Source organism: Nelumbo lutea, chromosome 4, assembly GCF_056320005.1.
Source record: "Nelumbo lutea isolate HS-2025 chromosome 4, American lotus-T2T, whole genome shotgun sequence".
Taxonomy (NCBI): domain Eukaryota; kingdom Viridiplantae; phylum Streptophyta; class Magnoliopsida; order Proteales; family Nelumbonaceae; genus Nelumbo; species Nelumbo lutea.
In genome coordinates this window covers 67,750,424-67,770,083 of record NC_142687.1, presented here as the reverse complement: position 1 = coordinate 67,770,083, position 19,660 = coordinate 67,750,424, and the positions used below count along the sequence as shown (strand labels likewise).

Below are 19,660 nucleotides of genomic sequence, written 5' to 3'. Positions count from 1 at the left end.
TCAATAATGGGGTCTCCTTAAATAGGAGATTACAAGAGTCCTAATCAAAGGGAGTCTTTTTGCTGAATAGGGAAACTTCCAATTCTATCTTGCTAAGGATAAGATAAGCTAATCCTAATCTGATAAACTACTAACAAGATAAGATAAAAGATAAGAACAAGCAAAATGAGCTAATCTAATCTAGATAAGGTTGCTATTGTCGAACTGGGTAGGATGAGCATCACTGAATCATTGTTGTTGCTGGTGGTGGGTCCGGTGCTTGTTGCTGCCGGCGGAGATGGTACGTCTTCCCGAGGAAGGTGTCCGTAACACACACAGACATACCGGATTAATCAAGGTATATCTGAGCCCGATCCAATCCAAAAATTCAATCAAATCTCACAAATGGTAATTCGAGTCTGAATCCATTAAGGATGTCAGATACCCAAGTTTGATCCTGACTTGAATTATGAAAAACTTAATAAATTATAAGTATTTTTTCAACTATTTCCATCATATATATTAATATGTACATGTATTTTTATAAAAAAAGATTACAAAAATTGCAATATAAACACATTTATAAACAAATATATTAACTTGTGCATGTCTTTTTATAAATAAATATTATGTTGGATTGGATAGGGGTTGGTTGATCTAAGGTTCAAAATATCGGCCAGTATTGGCCAATACGTATCGTGTCAATAGCTTCCCGATATGCCTCTACAGGGGTTGTAGCAGGTTAGACAATGGTTGAGGATAATTGGGACTTAAACCGACGTCTCTAAACTGGTTTTGAAAAAAAAAATAAAGAAAACATAAAAAAAAGCACCGATACACCTTGAGTTGATCAGAATCTGATATGATTTCCAATTAGATCCGATTATCTCGATCTAGAGGGTTATCAAAATCCAATAAAAATAGGGTCGATATAGAGCTATAGCTGAATGCTGATGTGCCCTTGATTTGTGCTCGGCAATGATTTTCTAAGCCTCAAGGAATGAATGCATCCGATATGTATCGTATTGGTCCCCTTATATTAAATGTTTCGGGGTCTGATCTATTTCAGGACCCCTGAACTGGTTTAGTAAAAAACTAAAAAGAATAAAAAAAAAAAAGTGGCTAAAGATACACAGGCCCCCTTGTATGGATCTGTGACTAATCATCACTCTTCTACTCGTAATAATGGTAATGCTAGGCCAACCATGATAAGCGTACATTGCATCCATGATTGGATCGGCTGCCCACAGCGCATCCCCTCCGTGCACTGGAAACATCTCCCGTGCTTGTCATTGGGAGATATTCCCAATGCACGGATGGGATGGGCTGTGCGGGGCGCACTTTGTGGGCAGTCAATCCCGTCCACATCTAAGAACTGTATCACAAGTTCAAGTTCAACATGAAAGTATTCAGCCACTTGCCCATGCTTTTTGATAGCGTACAGCTGAATACCTTGAAGTATGCAGCGAAGGTGAACTGGGATACAAGTAGCATTTATCAGTTGTCAGGCAACATCATCTGAAAGACTGAAATTCACAAGCACACACCGTCTAGAACAAGTTTAAATTTCCACAAACAAGTGTCCGACAATCAGTGTGAAGTCCGAGGCTCCGAGCAAACATCCGAGGTCATAACATAAATAATTTTAATTTACATTACCGCATGAACGAACAATTCTGCGAGTGAGGAATTAAGTAAAATGCTAAAAGTACATATAATTCATTCAAATATGATCCTCGAGAACACTAACGGTTCAGTCTCCACCATGTTTTTTGGTTGTTTAGTAATAGACAGATTTGACTATTCCTCATCGCTGTCATTACCAAAAACTGAGGACACCGTTGGCTTTACAGGTACTCTTGATTTCTTTGCAGCGTTGCCGAATGAGTTCTGATGAAAATTAGGACAGTGACTATTAGTTGGAAGCAACATTATCCTCACTTCACAAGCTCTAAAATATCAGATGTAATTGAAACAAGTTCGGATGAGAAATTGATGAAGACTGTACAGGAAAAAATATCACCATCACTTCAAACGTAAAAAATATGTCAACATGATATTTACAGCTGAAAAATAAGACTTTCACCCTTAAAGGCTTCAATAATTATCCAGCTGAAAAATAAAAGCAACAATTTACTGTAACACTCGAGACAGATTAAAAAAATATACCAACAGCTGCATTTAAAGAGTACCGAGTAGACCACCAACCGAGGGCTGGCTCGTTGGTGTATTAGCTGGTTTGTTCCAATGTTGACGCGGAAACAAATCCCGCAACCAGCCCAAGGGGAAAAGGGGTGAAAGGGAAGTTATTAACGGTGCATGGAAGATCCCAGTGAATCCGATATGCAAAAAGGTTAAGAAACAGCACGTAGTTCTCTCAATTTTTATATTTTGATTCAACAGTACCCAGCTGTTTCCATGCTTTAAACCATCTTGAAGCAAAGTGAAAAAAAAAAAAACATTTTTCAAACCAGACATTTAAAAAACCATCATGGTAGTATTGTAGTATTATTATAGAACTTAGGGCTGTTGGGTTGGGTCTGACCCGATGGTTCCAGACCGATTAGACCAGTTCTGGTTCTAGGTCTTGTCCCAATGGGTTGGTTCCAATTCCTAATATTTTTTTCCCGATTACTATCGGGTCGGAACCAGGTCCACCGTGTCCCAAACCAAGCCTATATATAATTATATATAGGGAAAAGTTCTTAAACTACCCCTACTGTTTAGCTAATTGACTAACTATACCTTTACTGTTTAATTCTATTGTCTTGCACCACCCCTACTGTTTCTGACAATTGACTAGCCCTACCCTTGTCGTTAGTGTCTGTTAATGTTCCGTTAAAACCCATACACACGTGACACCACATGACGTAAATTTTTTTAAAAATCCAATTTTACCCTTCGTCCTCTCCCTCTCCCTTCTTCTCCTTCACCCTCTTCTTCCTTTCAGCAGCGGCAAACCGAGCCAATTAGGGCCCATCCAGGAACTTCCGACCACGGCAATGGCAGGGATCTTACATAATACCATAGCTACGATATCAGACTCTGACACCACAACAGGGAATTCGAGGAACACCAGTCGACTTGGAAAAGACCACTTTTACTTTCCAAACTAGTTCCCAACCATGGCAATGACAGAAGGCCATCCAGTCAGTCGACTGGAAAAGACTAACAAACATCTGAACCATCCATTTTTCCTTCACCTTCAGAGCATCTTGCCTCTTCAATTCGGAAGCCACAACACTGTTCAGTAGATCTGTCCTTCGAGCTCCACCAGCAGATCTGTCCTTCGATCCTCTGCCTAGTTTTCTGAGATGCTCGGTGCCAGAGCATTGGTGGATGAGCGACAAAAAGGACAAAAGGAACAATGCCAGTTGTAGAACCTTTGTTAACAATGGGTTGATATTTATTGATACAGCAGCGGCGGCGGAACACCACTAAGAAAATGGTGAGGAATCACCGAACGTCACCAATGTCCAGTGGAAGGAAAGGAGAGGGAATCTGAATGAATGGTCCTCCAACTTGTCACATTAGAAACCGGAGACACCCTTCCATCTCTCCTACCTGTAGGAATCTGAATGGATGGTCCTCCAGCCTGTGTCAGATGAGCCTCATCAGTTTCTTCACCATCATTCCTTCAATTTTATTTGGGTGAGAGAGTACAGATTCAACAGCATCTCTTGCAGCCGCACAAGAAACATTTTCTGGGCAGAAGAGTTCAAGCAAGCCTTTGTCCAACTTCCCCACCTAGAATCCCCCAAGCGATGCTTGGCTAGATCATCCCTCTATCTCATTTCCTTCCAACAGCACAGAGGCATCACAACCCTACAAGGTAAAAATGCAGTGTTACAACAAGGGACTGTCCTAGAAACCAGGTTTTGAGCTAGTTGAGATTCACTGACCTCCACCATGCAGTCATGGAACAGTAAACGGAGGAGTTTTGCAGGGATTGTTGGATTATCAGTTGAAGCCGATCTCACTGTGTTTTTCACAATGGCTTCTGCCGTTGGGCATGAAGCTGCATAGAAGTCGAAGAGGAGACCAGAAGAAGCTGGAAGGGAGAGGTAAAGAGAGTAAGGATGAAAATGATGTGGAGAAGAGCAGATGGAGAAAAGGTTATAAGCTTTGGGTCCTTAAACAGAAGGTTTGAAGGATCTGTCCAAGAGAGCAATGTGCACTCTGAGTTTCATTTACTTGCTTATTACTATACACAGCAAGAGAGAGAGAGAGAAAGAGAGATGGGAGAGCAGATCAAGGTTTTCCGCCAGCTCTATTTGGTGTTGCGACCATGAAGAAGCTGAACAGAGCCCGGCTAAAGTCGATGACAGGGGGACGAAAACTGTGAGAAGAGAAAAAGAAGAGAAAAAGAAGAGAGAATAATGAAAGAGAGACTAGAGGTAGGCCACGCCCTTGGCATCATTTTTCACATATGAGAGATTTACCCACTTTCACAAGCGGCACGGCCACCAGTTATCAGCAGAGAGAGAGTGTGTATTTTGCTCCCCCGACGGTGTGGTTGGTAGACGGAGACGAAGATGGAGACAGAGAAAGAACAACGATCTGCTACTTATCTTCCTGAAATTTGGGTTTTATTTTGAAAATTTAATAATGGAGGGCAAATTTAACATTCCATTTTTTCTGTTAGCAATTAACAACAATGTCAATTATCAGGGGTAGTGCAAGACAATAGTTAAACAGTATGGGTTTAGTTAGTCAATTAGCTAATAGAGGTGTAAAGTGGGCTGGGCCGTGCTGGGTACGGCTCGCGCAAAGTGCAGGCTGTGCCATGCTGGCCCGTGGGCCGTTACGAGTCGTGTCACCCTCCCTGGTGAAAAGTTTGGGGGTCGGCCCGACACGGCCCAGGCCTATGCGGGCCCGTGGGCCAAGCCTTGGGCCAGGCCGTGCCATGCATCGGGCCCAAAGCTATTTATTTATAAAAAATTGACAAAAAACTTAAAGTTTTAATTTTATATGAATTGTGTATACAATTGCTTATATATACAATAATTAAATCAGTATAATAAAATTAAAAAAAATATATTTATTTTGTTAATATATTATATACTATATATTATTATATAATTATAATTATATAATATTATATAAATATATATAAATAATATATATGGGTTGTGGCACAGGCCGAGCTGGGCGGCCATGCCAGCCCACGGGCCACGAGTGGCACAACCCACTCAATCGTGTCATGCCATGCCAGGCCGCGGGCAGCACGACCCGATTTACACCTCTATTAGCTAAACAATAGGGGTAGTTTAAGAAATTTGCCCATAATAATTAATAAATTATATACATGTAATATTTAAACAAAATATGTCTAAAATGTAGGGGTGTCAACCGTATTCGAAAATTCGATTTCGAGTTTGAGATTTGACATAATTGGATCGAATTCGGATAATTCGAATATCTAATCGATCGAATTCGGATGACCTGATTCGATTCGATAAATATCCAAATCCCGACCGATTATTTCATTCTTATATGTAATATATAAAATTTTTAAATGTTTTATATAATTTATATATATAATAATTAAATTATATAAATAATTTATATATTTATATACGTTATATAAATAAAATATTTATTTTATATATTTATTAATTACCTAAAATAATTAATTAGACGAATTCAAATCGAATCGAATATTCAAATATTTAATCGGACTCGAATTCGAATATTAATTTTCAATATCTATCACATATCGAATTTTTTTTAATCAGATTCGAATTCGAATATTGCCTGATCCGATTCGAATTTGGTCCATTCACACCCCTACTAAAATGGTCATTTCGGTAGGGTTTCATTCAAAACCTTAACGAGATGCCATTTCACATTTACTTGCGGCTTACTCCTTTTGTTTCTTCCCATTGAAAGGCAAAGTCTGAAACAGTGAAAGTGTGAAACTTGGGAAAGAAAACAGAGAAAGAAAGTCCGACCAGCGCCCTCCAACGTCGAACAGCAAAGCATGATTCTGTGAACAGAGAAAGACCGACACCAAACAGAGAAAAAAAGGTCAACGCCATACGTTCGTTCGTCCGCCAGCAATCTCTCACGATCACGGGCCTAACTGTTGTTTTCTCCTCACAAAAATACAGAGTCAATGAGTCACAACATAGGTTTACATCCCCCTTCTCTCACCGCTATTTCTCATACATAGACACAATGCACTTTTCTCCTTCGATTTCTTCTAAGAAAAATAAGGACCCCGCCCCATTTTGATCTTCATCCCATTCTTGTCTTTTTATCAACATACTTATTATAATCGGGTCCACCAGGTTGGACCCAATTATCCCAAAACCGATCGGTTCAGTTCTAGGTCCCAAATTATGGGTCTAGGTCGGTTCTGGGTCCACGAATTTTCTTATCGGTTCGAGTCTGGTTCTACCAGGTTCCGACCCAAAACCAACCCGCTGACAGCCCTAATAGAACTTCACCAAGTCTGTTGGTGAAGTTCTACAATGAACTATCATTTCAATAGCCTATTAATGAACTATCATGATGGTATAGTCTCAATAGCAGTTGAAAAGCAACAATGGCTCACTTAAAAGTGAGAACATGCCTACACATTTGGGGACTAATTGACTTTTCCCTTTTTCAATAAAAGGACTAGTTATCTCCCTTGCTCTTTTCAGGAATATGAAACCCAGAAACATCGATGGTTATTCTTCTTGCATGTACCTAATTACATATATGACATGACATGATAGAGGTGCATCACATCCAGTTTGGCTTTATGCTAGGAAGACCAAAATTCGAAATTATCTCTTTTCCACAGGTGACGATTGAAAAGCTAAAGAGAAAGACAGGTGGATACTTCAACTTATCTCTCGTCCAAGGTAACATAAGTAGGGCCTCATGGAATGTCTGGACCTACTATGTACCCAGATGGCCTTATCATGGTGGATACTTCAACTTTTGCTCTAAATTCTGCATCTGCCACCTTGGTCAGCCTGTCCTAGCTGTATTTGTATAACACAGATCAAGAGGCAAAGGAATTTCAAGACAGAGGTATACTCATAGTTGTCAAAATCTTACAACTTACAATATTATTTAAAATTTGAATTGTGTCCCCCAAGGGTTTTGAATCTTACAATTACCATTTTAATCCTACAATTTAATTCTTAAATTTTAGGATTTATACAATTCTTAAATTTTAGGATTTGAATAAATTCAATTGAAACCCAATTCTCTAATTTTTTACTCCTCAATTTTTAACTTTTTAATAGAATTTTATTTTAAAATCCTTACGGATTTGAAGGATTTGTCTAGGTTATTTAAGACCTATTTAGAAACCTTATTGAGTTCATTTTGAACTATTCAAGTCAAACTTGATTTAATAATCTTATGCTTCTAGTGTGCAAATGGCTAAACTCTATTGTGTCAAGTAGATTAGACTAGACTGAAATTAAATACAGTCACTGATAATAGCAATGTGGAATGCTTCAGAACAAAAGGTCATAAAATGGGTACAACTGAGACAAAATATACACAACACAAAATTAATGGCGGCATGGTTAAAATTGGTTAACCATAGATTACCTTGAAGCTATCATTTTCAGTGCCTAATAGTCTGTAGTTAAAGAGAAAAGATGATGTTGACATAGAACTAGAACTGGTAAGCAAAATAGATCTCATCCGAACCAATAGTGATTGGTGTGCCAGTCAAATAGAAAGGCAAGTTTTATAAAACTATTGTAAGTTTAGCAACTTTATCATGAAGTACAAGGTAATCAAAAGGAAACATGGGGGTCACCTTAGTAGGTACAAATAAGAGAAAGTAGACTTATACCCAAAAAAAAAAGAAAGTAGACTAAAGTTTAACCTTGTTCAGGGAAGATCATTTATTGCACTAATTAAAGATAAACTTATGAGAGTAAACGATTTTAAGGAAGTGGAGGGGGAAGTCCAAATGAATGTGAGTCAAGGTAGTATTAGAAGATCTAACCACTCAATTTGATTGGACATAGCCCTTATGTGAAGAAGGGGTAAAGAAGCCCACTGAGTAGCAGTAAAAGATCTCAGATATCATAATTTGGCTGAAGTGGCTCCTGATAGAGTGGGAGTCCAGATCTTCTGACCACAACACATAGCTGGCCACGTTCACCCAGCCACACATATTGGTTGTGTTGTGGTCACCGATATTCTCAACGTGCGGCTAGATGAGTGTGGAAAGCAACGTGTTGTGTCAGTAGATCTGAGAGTGGAATAGTAAAACAAGATTCTAGTTCATCACGAATGGTTCGTCTGTGTTTCTGTGTGTCCTTGGCTAAGGCAGATTATAGATCCTAGACCACCTTAATAGAAATAATTATTCCAGGCACAAGGCAACCATAACAGATTAATTTGGTAGTCAGATTATTAGTATCCGGGCAACATAAATCAAATAATAGCAATAAAAGGGCCAAGAAATCCTGTGAAGCATATATGCTGCTTTCTCATACCTTGGATGAACCAGGCTTAGAGGAAAAGCCAAATTTCAATGCCTTTCGCTGATCTTGATCTGCAAGTGCAGTTGCAGTTCTCAACGTGGTTGAAGGAGTTGTTCCAGATTGATCGTTCTGTTGCTTCTGTTGCTTATGGGCATCCGCCCTTATTGAGGGGTTAAAGAGCTCAAAAGCATGATTTCATTTAAACCTCTAGGAAAAATAAAGAATACAAGATAAAAAATAAAATAATTTAGTGATAATAACTAGAGAAAAACTATTAGAAACATAAGGAAACATATGCATGGATACATCTGAGCAAACTTGGCCATCTCCCTCTCTTGGCGAAGTTGTTCGCGTTTTTGCCGATCATCACGATTGTTAGTACTATGCATTTCTTTCATTTCTTTGAACCGCTGCAAGTGTCATAAGAAAGTATTATCATAAAAAAATATATATCTATCATCATTTCTGTTTACAATGTATTCTACAAAGATCTACACATTATATAAATTGAATGGAAACCTTACCTTTCTGTGATTGTGATCATACGAGCTCAGATGAACCTCAAATTCCATAGCAAATTTGTACTGTTTGTTGCAGAGATCACAGTAGAACACTTTTTGTATTTCTTTCACCTCAGTTTGGATTTTTTGCTCTCTTTCTGCCATCACCTGGATTTTCATCATGTGCACGAAGCAGGCAGTAGAAGCCACCAGGTAATAAAAACAGCACGAAATTCTCAAGACCCTCCAAAGTTGTTCCCTTATGATATACAATTCCCGTCAAAAGACATATATGCTACATGTTGCCTTCTACTATTAGATGTAGGTTTCGAAAAAGCAATGCATCAATCTTGGAATATTGGATGATAAAAAACATTTGCAGAAACATGAATTGTTTTAGTAACATACCTCCCGCTTCTTCGCATTCTCTTCAGTCTCCTCTAACTCTATATCAAGTTTCTTACGCCGAACATTTTCTTCTGCAGTAAAAAAGTCATCTTGCTCTTGCTTCCCCACTCCTAATTTGTGATCTCTGATTCCAGCTTTTATTGGTTCAACTATTCCTGCACATAATCCACCAAAGAAAAAAAATAAAAGAAAAGGAATACAATTAATGTTAATATGCTCTCCCTTGGAACCAAACGAATAGGAAGTCATGTAGCATAGATACAGACATAGTACAAAGGATAACCTTAGATCAGAATACGAGAACCAATTGTAATTTCTCAACAGTGGATAAACTAAGGGACCAAGAGGGTGTTCACCAATGTTATGATTTGTTTTCCAAAACAGAAACAATTTTTCATTGTTGTTTCAAAACAAACCAATTGCCACATCAGCAAAATAAAATGATTTTTCTGATTTAAAATACAAAATCATACGTGTTGAAAAACACCCCTAATTTTTTTTAGAGGGGTTCCTTGCAGAGAAGTCTGAACTCTACTTTCATCACCCTTATTCCAAAGATTGAAGGTGCAATCAACATAAAGGGATTTCAGGCCGATTAGCCTTCAGCATAGTTTTTATAAAATCTTAGCAAACGTGATTGCTGAAAGATTAAAAGGAGTACTCGGTAGTGTCATCTCAAACAGCCAAAGTGCTTTCATTCTGGGAGGCAGATGTTGGATTCACTCAAGGAAAAAAGAAGGTTCCCCAGGTTTGATTTGTAAACTTGACATTGAGAAGGCCTATGATCATGTTAATTGGAGATGTGTGGACCTTGTGCTGCATCAGATGAATTTTGGTTAGAAATGGAGAAATTGGATTAAAGTTTGTATCACTTCTCCAAAGTTTTCAGTCCTGGTAAATGGGCAGGCTGCAAGTTTCTTTGACAGTTCCAGGGGCCTCAGGCAGGGAGACCCCCTATCTCCTCTTTGTTTATTTGTGTAATGGAGATCCTGACTTTATTCTGCAAGAAGGTTGCAAGCTCGGGAGAGTGGGCTGGTTTTGCTATGGATGCCTCTCCCTCTCAGGTGGAACTTGTCCTTGGAACCCTATCTTGGTTTGAAGTGATTACAGGGCTAAAAGTAAACTGGAAGAAGAGCCAAATCATCCCAATTGACTAAGTCTCTAACTTAGTTGAATGTTCAGATATTTTGGCTTGTCAGATTGGTTCCCTCCCATTTAAATATCTAGGCCTCCTGTTAGGAGTTAGTGGTGGTTCCTTTGCAATTTGGGACCCAGTTATTGAGAGATTGGAAAGGAAGCTGGATTCTTGGAAGGCAAAATATCTTTCTTTTGGGGGGAGGTTGACTCTGATTAAGAGCACTCTCTCCAATTTGCCTACCTATTTCTTGTCTCTGTTCTATATTCCTAAGAAGGTTGCAAATCAGATTGAAAATTTTCAAGGGGACTTCCTTTGGAGAGGCTGAGAGGAGGAAAAGAAAGTGCATTTGGTGAGTTGGGAGCAAGTTTGCCCCCCGAAATCTGAGGGGGGGCTAGGCATAAGGAAGCTGAAAAATTTTAACTCTGCTCTGCTTGGTAAATGGATATGGAGATTTGCTGTAGAGCCTGATGCTTGGTTGAGATCTCTCATTGCTAGTAAGTATGGTGTGAGTTGGGGAAACTGGAGTACAGGGGATCCTCCTCATAACTAGGGTAGTTCCCTTTGGAAAGGGATTATGAAGACCTATTCAGATTTGGTAAGGGGAGTCTCAATAAGGGTGGGGAATGGTAATAGGACCAAATTCTGGAAGGACCCTTGGTGCTCAGATGTTCCTCTTGCTGAGTCTTCCCACTCTTATTTCAGTGTGCATCAGATCAAGAGGCCTCGGTTGCCGAGTGTTATAGCATTTCGAGTGGTTCAGTTCTTTGGATTCCCTCTTTCCGCAGAAATCCTTTTGATTGGGAGGTGGAAGAGGCAGTAAATCTCCTGTCATGTCTCCAAAATCACACTCTGGATTATAATTTGGACGACAAATGGTTTTGGAGGTGGAATTCAGATGGTCTGTTTTCTGTTAAATCCCTGGCTGCTTTGATTGGAAGGAGGGGTGGGTCTGATTTCCCAGCTTGGAAAATATGGAATCCAAACAGTCCGACAAACACATGCTTCCTTGTTTGGACCATGGCTCTAAATAAGTGTCTTTCCAAGGAAAACCCGGTGAGAAGAGGCATTCAGATCCCAGACCTGTCGTGTAGTTTATGTGGTTGCAGTATTGAATCCACTGATCATTTGTGTATACACTGTCCGTTTTCTGCTCATTTATGGAATCATCTCTTCAACATTGTGAAGATTGGCTGGGTGATGCCGAGGTCGGTTAAAGAGTTGTTAAACTGTTGGCAGATTAACGGTTTGAGCAAGAAAAGGTTCTCTGGAAGCTGATTCCATTTGTGGTTATCTGGTACATCTGGACTGAGAGGAATAGAAGGGTATTTAATGACAAGTCTCTTAGTCCGGAGGATCTATCTCAGAAGTTGGTGGGCAAGTTGGTTTTGTAGCTGTCTGTGACTGCTGAATTTAGAAATTGTATTGTATCAGATGTGTTATTTTCTGTTTCTTGATGGCTCATGTAATTGCTGTTTTAGATCAGTCAGCCATTTCTGGGACTGATCTCAGCCTCCAGTGTGTATCTTTTTCTTAATAAATATTACTTTACCTTGTCAAAAAAAAAAACTTTGTTCTCTTCTGCCAATTTTTGCATAAGAGATTTTTTAAGGCAAAAGTCAAATGTTTAACAAGACACGTAACTCTTAGAGTCCAATGGATGGGCAGGTCAGCAAATACTTTGGCTAGCTCTCTTGCTAAACAAGGGTCCTCTAAGGATGTGTTATTTTGGACAGCTTTGCCATCTTTTTTCTGATCTTTTGTAATGCTTAAGAGAGGCTGTACCTTGCGCCACTCCAAGGGATGCTCGTAAAGTCTAACTCTGTTTGATTAATGAATTTAATTTTCAATTATCAAAAAAAAAGGCAGAAGTATAAACCTAGAAGACTTAAAAGGGAGAATCCTTCTCTTAGTTTTCTCTTGGATGCTGGACAACAAGCTCTTCAGAGGCATATCGCAAAGGACTCTGGAAAGGAATTTGTTCCAAATATTGCAATCCTCCAGTTTCACTCCAGCCTACATGAACAGTTTACATCCTAGGCCTCCCACTGATTTTTTTTCTCCAGTTTGACGGCAGCTTTAGAAGCCTAAGCAATCAAAGGGGTGAGGCTGGTATTGGAGTTCGGATTCTAAGCGCTAACGGTGATCTGATCTTGGCCCTCAGCGGGCCAATTAGTGTAATAGAGGCTACTGAAGCTGAGATTAGGGCTCCCCTTGAAGGTTTGAGGACTGCTTCTCTACTTGATCCCCCTTTGGTGGTGGTGGTGAAAGGAGAATCTAGGCCCTAGGTGAATTAATCATGTTCTCAATGTGATCCATTCATTGCTACTTTAGGTGGATCCCTAGAGATCTTAATTGTGTGGCAGATAGTCTAGCCAAAGCTGGGATCTTTTTGCACATGCACCGGGGGGGGGTCTTTGGCTTCTTGTGGTGCTCTCTAGTTTGTAAACAAATAAAAAAAAAAAGCCAAAAATATTATCAATGGAAAGATGGTGAAGCCATTTTCTTTTGGGGCTTGTCGGTCCTAATATATTTTCATAACTAAGCAATGACATTTAAGATCTCTCCAAAGGCAGAAAATATGGAAATTGAAGACCTTTGCTAACAAACTGAATTTCAGTGCTTTTTTTCCTGGGTACTGAATTTCAGTGATTGATCACTACAATCAAAACTTTCATTACCAGCACTAAAATGGCATTATTAGGGCTGATAACATGGCATCTCTCTAAAGCCAGTCATAAGTAGTATATTTGGGATGTTGGGGCATGGGTCATAAGTGCCATCAAGGATTAAAGTATCAACACCGATATTGGTGTACCCAGATAAGCTTGGATACACCAATACACAGATTTTTTAAACCATTTAAAAGGTCTCAGACCTCTTCCTCAACTCCCTGATCATTACAAAATAAAAGAAAAAATAAAAAAGCATTAGTATCAGCCATATCGAGATACACACCGATACCCATGTTTGGTTTTCGGGCATATTGATATTTTAATCCTTGAGTGCCATAGTCTCATAGTTTAATTTAATTTATTGGCAGCAAAGAAATTTTAGTCACTAAGCTAGAAAGTACTAGACTTCATAGTGTACCATTCCTAACCTTGTTGTCATTCTGCCTGTTGCTTCGCTAAATCTTGTGATCCAAGTTTATATGGTCCATGTATGTGTATGAGAGAAACTTGGAGGTTACTGTTTCTCTCTTCTCTTGTTCTGATGTCTTTAGCTAATAAACTAGAAAAAATGCTTCCAAAATTCATTCCATTAACAAAGCGTTATTTTCATCATAGTAGCGAACAAGATGCTTCAATCATGGAAACAGAAAGAAGAACAAATAAACATGGATATTATAATAGCAAAGTGCAGTGAGCCATCAAGTCTTTGAGTGCTACTTGCACCATGGCATCATGCACTATTGCCAAAAACAATAAATAAAGACGGATATATGATAAAAATGTCTTACAAAAACATCCATTCCTTGAAGGAACGGCCAAAAGAAAAGGCATAGTAGGAACAGAATTAAAAATAGGGAAAATTTCCAGATAAGCTAATAAGGTAATGCATATTAACAGCTTATAAAAAAACATACTACCATTACAAAAATAAACCTTCGTGTCCAATCAGACTAGGAGAACAATATTCAAAAAACTCACACTAGGAGAGCCAATGGCTATTACTATCAGTAACTACAGGTTTTTCTAGACTAAAAACAAGAGACAGTTTTATAGAATAGAAGAATAAGGGAGTTATTTTACTACATCCTTTCCTGATTGATATCAAGAGACAGACTTTCACTAGAATAGAGTAGAAGGAAAAGTGCATTCACTAACAAATCATGCAGTATAAGAAGTAGTTGTTCCCTTTGTTGCCAAATGAAATGTATACCTTGCTCATTTTTACCAAGGCCCTTCCCTTTCCAGCCCATTTTTTGGAGAAGCCTAAAGCCAATGTTAGATGGTGTTAGCTGTGTGTCCAGAGATGCTTGCTCCACATTATCTAGGTCAAGATTTTCAGTAGGCCTGTGTTCAATTGGAAGACGAAAATCCTCTCCCAGATCCTCAACGAGTGAATTTTCATATGACTATACCACCAAAATTTACTCAGTATATGGATCATTCAAAAAGAAAATGAGAGAGAAATTTGAAAATGCTTAAGATCTAACAACTCTTTTCACTTTCACAACATTGTAGCAGAAAATAAAGATATAAGATTCAGCAAAATCTTCATGTTAGGGATAGATATGACAGATTTGATGCATAGACCTCAATAGATTTTGAAAACAGATTTGAGGCAACTGCAACATTGCCTAATTCTTTTGGATGATCTATATCTCTTTTCACTTTCGATAGATAGTTGGTTTAAGCAGTATATCATATTCATGTAGAGGATAAGGGGGAAACAAAAAGAAGAAATCATTTTTTATCTATACTATATATAAAAGTGTGGATGTAGTGTGAAACTTTTTTTGGACTAAAATTACCCTCTATTTCTTTGTTTGAGAAAGGGTATAAAAGTCATTTTATTATAGTTTTAATGCCTGCTTTAATGGCTACTACAATGGCCATATTTGTGTATTTGATCTATCTCTAATTGTAAGGGTTGAAAATGTTTCAATTATTACTTTCCACCTCATTTAATCCCCTCTCATTATGTCATATACTTCAGGTATTAAATCCCATTCTCTCTTATTAAATCCTATATTTTTAAGTTATTTTTCACAATTAAATGCTACTAATTAGATCTATGTCAATATTCATAACAACATAAACCAGTGCTTTAAAAGCACAAGGCGCAAAAAAAAAAGCGTCAGGGCCAATTTGCACCTAAGGCTCGCGCCTTTTTGAAGCAGGGCGCAAAAAATACAAAAAAAAAAGTGCCAAAAAATTAAAAAATATTAAACATAATATTAATAAAAAATATAAACATAAACTTTAAAATAAATGTTTTATAAAACCTATTATCTAAAATTAAAATACATAAGCATAACATGTAAAGAGTATTCAAATGAAAATTTAAAAATAAAATCAAACATATAAAGTATTTTCAAACATGTAAAACCCACAATCTCATTTTTTCTTCAATTGCATTACTTCAAGTAGCTAAAGTGATGTAAAACATATTGCATTCCTGATTCTACGAGCCGCCTTTGTACCATGTCCCTCGAGGCAAGCCCAAACAAGTCCTAAAGTTCATGCTAGGATCTTAAGTTATTAATTCTCAACTAAAAAAAAAAAAGATTTTATAACTTTATAACCTTTTAAGAAGATGTTTTATTAGAATGAATGAATGAACAACATTAGCAAATAAGGGGTTCTCGGAGCTACGATCTAGATCTGTTCATGGGTTGGGCTTTGTTTCTGTATTAAATAGAATATAATCAAGCACGAACCCAAGCCCAGCCCAACCATCAAGCCTAGGTTGAGCCAAGCCCAACTCTTATATATACCTCGAAGCCCGAGCCCAAGCTCGAGCCCAGCTAGAAAATTGGAAAAAGATTTTTTTTCCTTTCTTTATTCAATAAAAAAACTGTTTTATTTATATTAAAAGGCCTCAAAACCTAAAAAATCATGAAAGATCTCACTATTACTTGAAAAAAGAGAAGAATAATAAAGAAAAAATATTATATATAAATATATATGATTATATACAATATATTTTTATTATATCATACATTATCAAGTCAGGCTCAACTCGGTCTCAAGGTCGGGCTTTTTTCAGAAAGCCTGAGCCCAACCCCAAAAAAGGCCAAGCTCGGTGTTTTAGGTCCGAGCCCAAGCTCATAGGCCTGAAATCCTATCTAAGACCAACTTAGATCGAGTCAGACCGGGGCAGCAGTTGGGCTACCTGGGCCATGAATAAATCTACTCCTATCCTAGCCGCTAGGTTCAAAAAAAGCAAAACAGCATGAAATTTTCAAAAGGCACACACTTGAGCTAAGGCGCAAGTCACATCAAGCGCACGCCTAGGCGAATTAGGCATGCGCCTTTTGAAAGGGCCACGCCTAGTACCTAAGCGATGTGCATACCCTAAAATGTGCCTAGGCACGCCTCAAGTGCGCCTTTGATATAAACCCATATATTTTAAAAATGACTCAAAAACAAAACCATTCTTTATCCAAGTGATGGCTAAGCAATTCAACCATCTGAATCAAATTGATCAAACATATGAAGTCATAGTTAAGTAATAAAATTTTTAAAATATAAATAAATATAGAAATTTACAAAATATGTAGAAAAAATTAGACACAATTATGATATTTTTATTAATCAAATTAAAAAAAAAAGTGTAATAAACGAGAATTATTTTTATTGATAGAAAAAATTAGAAAATGAAATACATAATTTAGAACTGACCAAAAATGAAATATAAAAATTAATAATAAATAGTTCAACTTTTGGGTTAAATGTGTAAACCTTTAATGTCAAATAAAATAATAAAGAATAATAAATATAAAAATACAAAAAATGAAAAAATACATAAATTTTGAAAAAAAATGTATTCAAGCACATGTATAACATTAAACAAAAAGTAAGTGTGATATATATTTTTACACACAAAAATATAAAAGGATTATTTTTATTGATAGAAAAAATTAGAAAATGAAATACATAATTTAGAACTGACCAAAAATGAAATATAAAAATTAATAATAAATAGTTCAACTTTTGGGTTAAATGTGTAAACCTTTAATGTCAAATAAAATAATAAAGAATAATAAATATAAAAATACAAAAAATGAAAAAATACATAAATTTTGAAAAAAAAAGTATTCAAGCACATGTATAACATTAAACAAAAAGTAAGTGTGATATATATTTTTACACACAAAAATATAAAAGGATTATAGAAAAAATTGAACACGTCTATAATTCTATATTTACATTATTATTAAAAACATGAATAAGATTGTGGAACTTTCTTTTGACTAAAATCAAGGTTTTAAATGTTAGTTCATGAGAAGATGAAAGGGCTAGAAGAGAGACACAAGTTCAGATCTATTAGGGTTGACTAAAAAGGCATTGCCATGTTTTTAGATAGTAATGTTTGAATAAGTCATAATTCAAACAGCATTTACCTCCTCTCTTTCACGTTGTCGCTTTTCTTGAGTGCTTCTTTCTTGTGTGTTACCATACCATCTATTGTCCATTTTAAGTCCTATAATAATGATGTAAACAATAGATAGATCAAAATCTCATCCATAGCAATGTTGGATAAAAACTAATTTATAGCATGTCTTTCATGAACAAATTCAGGAAAAAAGATTAAGAACTACAGTGAACCATCCTCCGAACAAAGAAATGAATGCACCAAAGGAAACTTTATTTTCATGATCATCATCATCATCATCCATGCCTTAATCCTTATCCCAACTATATGGGTCAACTACATGAATCTTGTTTTGCCAATCCATTCTGTTTAAAGCCATATCCACTGTTAAATTATTAAATTATTTATTAGTGCTTAAATCATTTCTTACTACTTCTCATGTCCTTTTTCTTACAATCAAATAAGAAAAGGAATATACTATGGAGATGCGCAAGAGCAACCATTCTTTAGTCAATATGGGTAGAGAGGAATGCAAAAATATACAAAGACCCAAACAAAATATATTGGTGAAAGTGGTTCATTGAGTGAAGCCCATGGATATAATTTCCCGTTTTGCAACAGATAATATGACAGGTGGATATCAAAGTAATGTAAATTTCTCAAATAACAAGGATTTTAGCAACCTCCAATTGGATGCTCCAGCCACCTAATTGCACTCACCTAAATTTGATGGGTCGGCTCAGGAAAACTAGAAAATTCAAATATTGGAGTGTTTAGAAATAGCTTGAGAAAGATCACCAAAATGTCTTAAGGCATGAAACAACAGTAAGACGCTAGTCTCATCGAGGCGAGGTGAGGGGAGAAATAATAAAAAAAAGAAAAGAAAAGGAAAATAAACATAAACCACAAATGATGAGTAAGTTCTAAAACTAAGATCGTTTAACTAATTAGAGCTTATGCCATCATCACAAGCCAAAGTACTACATATCCCCATCAAGCCAAAGTACTACATATCCCCATTATAAAATATAAATAGAAGATAAAATTAACAAAGAATTAGCATGAACATTCAATTGATCTGCATTCTACAATAATAAATTAGAGACAAATTTTGTGAAACCTTGGACAGGGGATGCTGCACTTAATAGCCCAGTCACGCCATGACCTCAATCAAACGACACACCTAATCTACCAGTATTGCCACGCTGACCACCACTCTCTGAGAGCGGAACGAACCAGAAACCATCATTTGAGCATACAAGAGAGCTTCAACTGCGTGTAACATTTTACTCTCTAAAAGACCTAAAACGTAGACCAGGTCTCTGCAACAATTCTTTTTTTTACCAGTAACCGTAATCCCATGGCCACCAAAAATAAATCAATGGTTGAGGAGATAGCTGTAGTCCTATATGGAAATGATACAGTGTAATTGATTTATTCCAACCCCTAATAATCCATAACCCATCCCCTGTAAAGAGACCCTGTTTTCGACATAGAACGACGAAGAAGAATAACAACTCAGAAAAAGGACAGAAGAATCTTGCCCCAAAGCACGAAGACGAGGAGAAGCTAACATGCCTTACAAGATTATTCGTCGTATCGTCCGCTCTGTCGAACCCCGACTCCGGAGGCACGTCGAGAACCTGCCCGCTTGTTAGGTCGAAAGGTAGAATGGGGTAGGGTTTCAATCCCATTCCCCTGCTTCATATGGTGCCATAGGTTTAAATGTCAGCGACATTTTGTGAAACCTCAGCGCCTCGATACGTGAAACACGGGCAGATTTACTTCGGCCAACTAGCCAACGAATGACCAAAGTAGGTGTTTGGCAGAATAGCGTTTCACAATATTCTTTTCTCTAATTTAATTTGGTTGGAATAGGTTTTTCTTTTCTTGGTAAATAGCGGAAGGGTACTTGATTCACACGTGTATATAGCGTTAAAAATATGTCAAAATTCCCAATTAGTATTCTGTATTGTATTTTGGGTTTTGGGTCTAGTCATTAGTGCGACTGGTTCTGAATTTTAAAATGCAACAATTCAGTACCCTAATTTTTAAAATATGTGAATTGACTCAATCCAACACCTATCTTAACCAATCCATTAACAAGCTATTAAGTGGCAATTGAGAAGGCACAAGTGCCAAGT

At 37.2% G+C, this 19,660-nt stretch overlaps 1 protein-coding gene and 1 long non-coding RNA gene across 8 annotated transcripts; both read right to left on the bottom strand.

Moving 5' to 3' along the window:
• Positions 1 to 1,528: 1,528 nt before the first annotated feature.
• Positions 1,529 to 19,351, bottom strand: LOC148860957 (uncharacterized). 7 transcript variants are annotated; one of them, XR_016113078.1, is made up of 9 exons: positions 19,095 to 19,299; positions 17,545 to 17,624; positions 14,355 to 14,550; positions 9,335 to 9,489; positions 8,951 to 9,094; positions 8,733 to 8,836; positions 8,439 to 8,586; positions 6,812 to 6,956; positions 1,529 to 1,869 (listed from the first exon to the last, which is right to left on the bottom strand). XR_016113078.1 is itself a non-coding variant. In XM_088985324.1 (8 exons), the coding sequence occupies exons 2-8, from the start codon at positions 17,614 to 17,616 to the stop codon at positions 1,780 to 1,782; spliced, it is 909 nt and encodes a 302-aa protein (XP_088841450.1). In that variant the 5' UTR covers positions 17,617 to 17,624; positions 19,095 to 19,351; the 3' UTR covers positions 1,529 to 1,779. The 7 variants fall into 7 exon arrangements, 5 of the variants coding, with proteins under 5 accessions (XP_088841450.1, XP_088841453.1, XP_088841451.1 ...); XR_016113079.1 differs by having other exon boundaries at positions 19,100 to 19,270; XM_088985324.1 differs by lacking the exon at positions 6,812 to 6,956 and having other exon boundaries at positions 19,095 to 19,351.
• Positions 1,985 to 4,554, bottom strand: LOC148860958 (uncharacterized). Its single transcript, XR_016113080.1, has 2 exons — positions 3,882 to 4,554; positions 1,985 to 3,804 (listed from the first exon to the last, which is right to left on the bottom strand). It is a non-coding gene; the product is annotated as an uncharacterized LOC148860958 (long non-coding RNA).
• Positions 19,352 to 19,660: the final 309 nt, after the last annotated feature.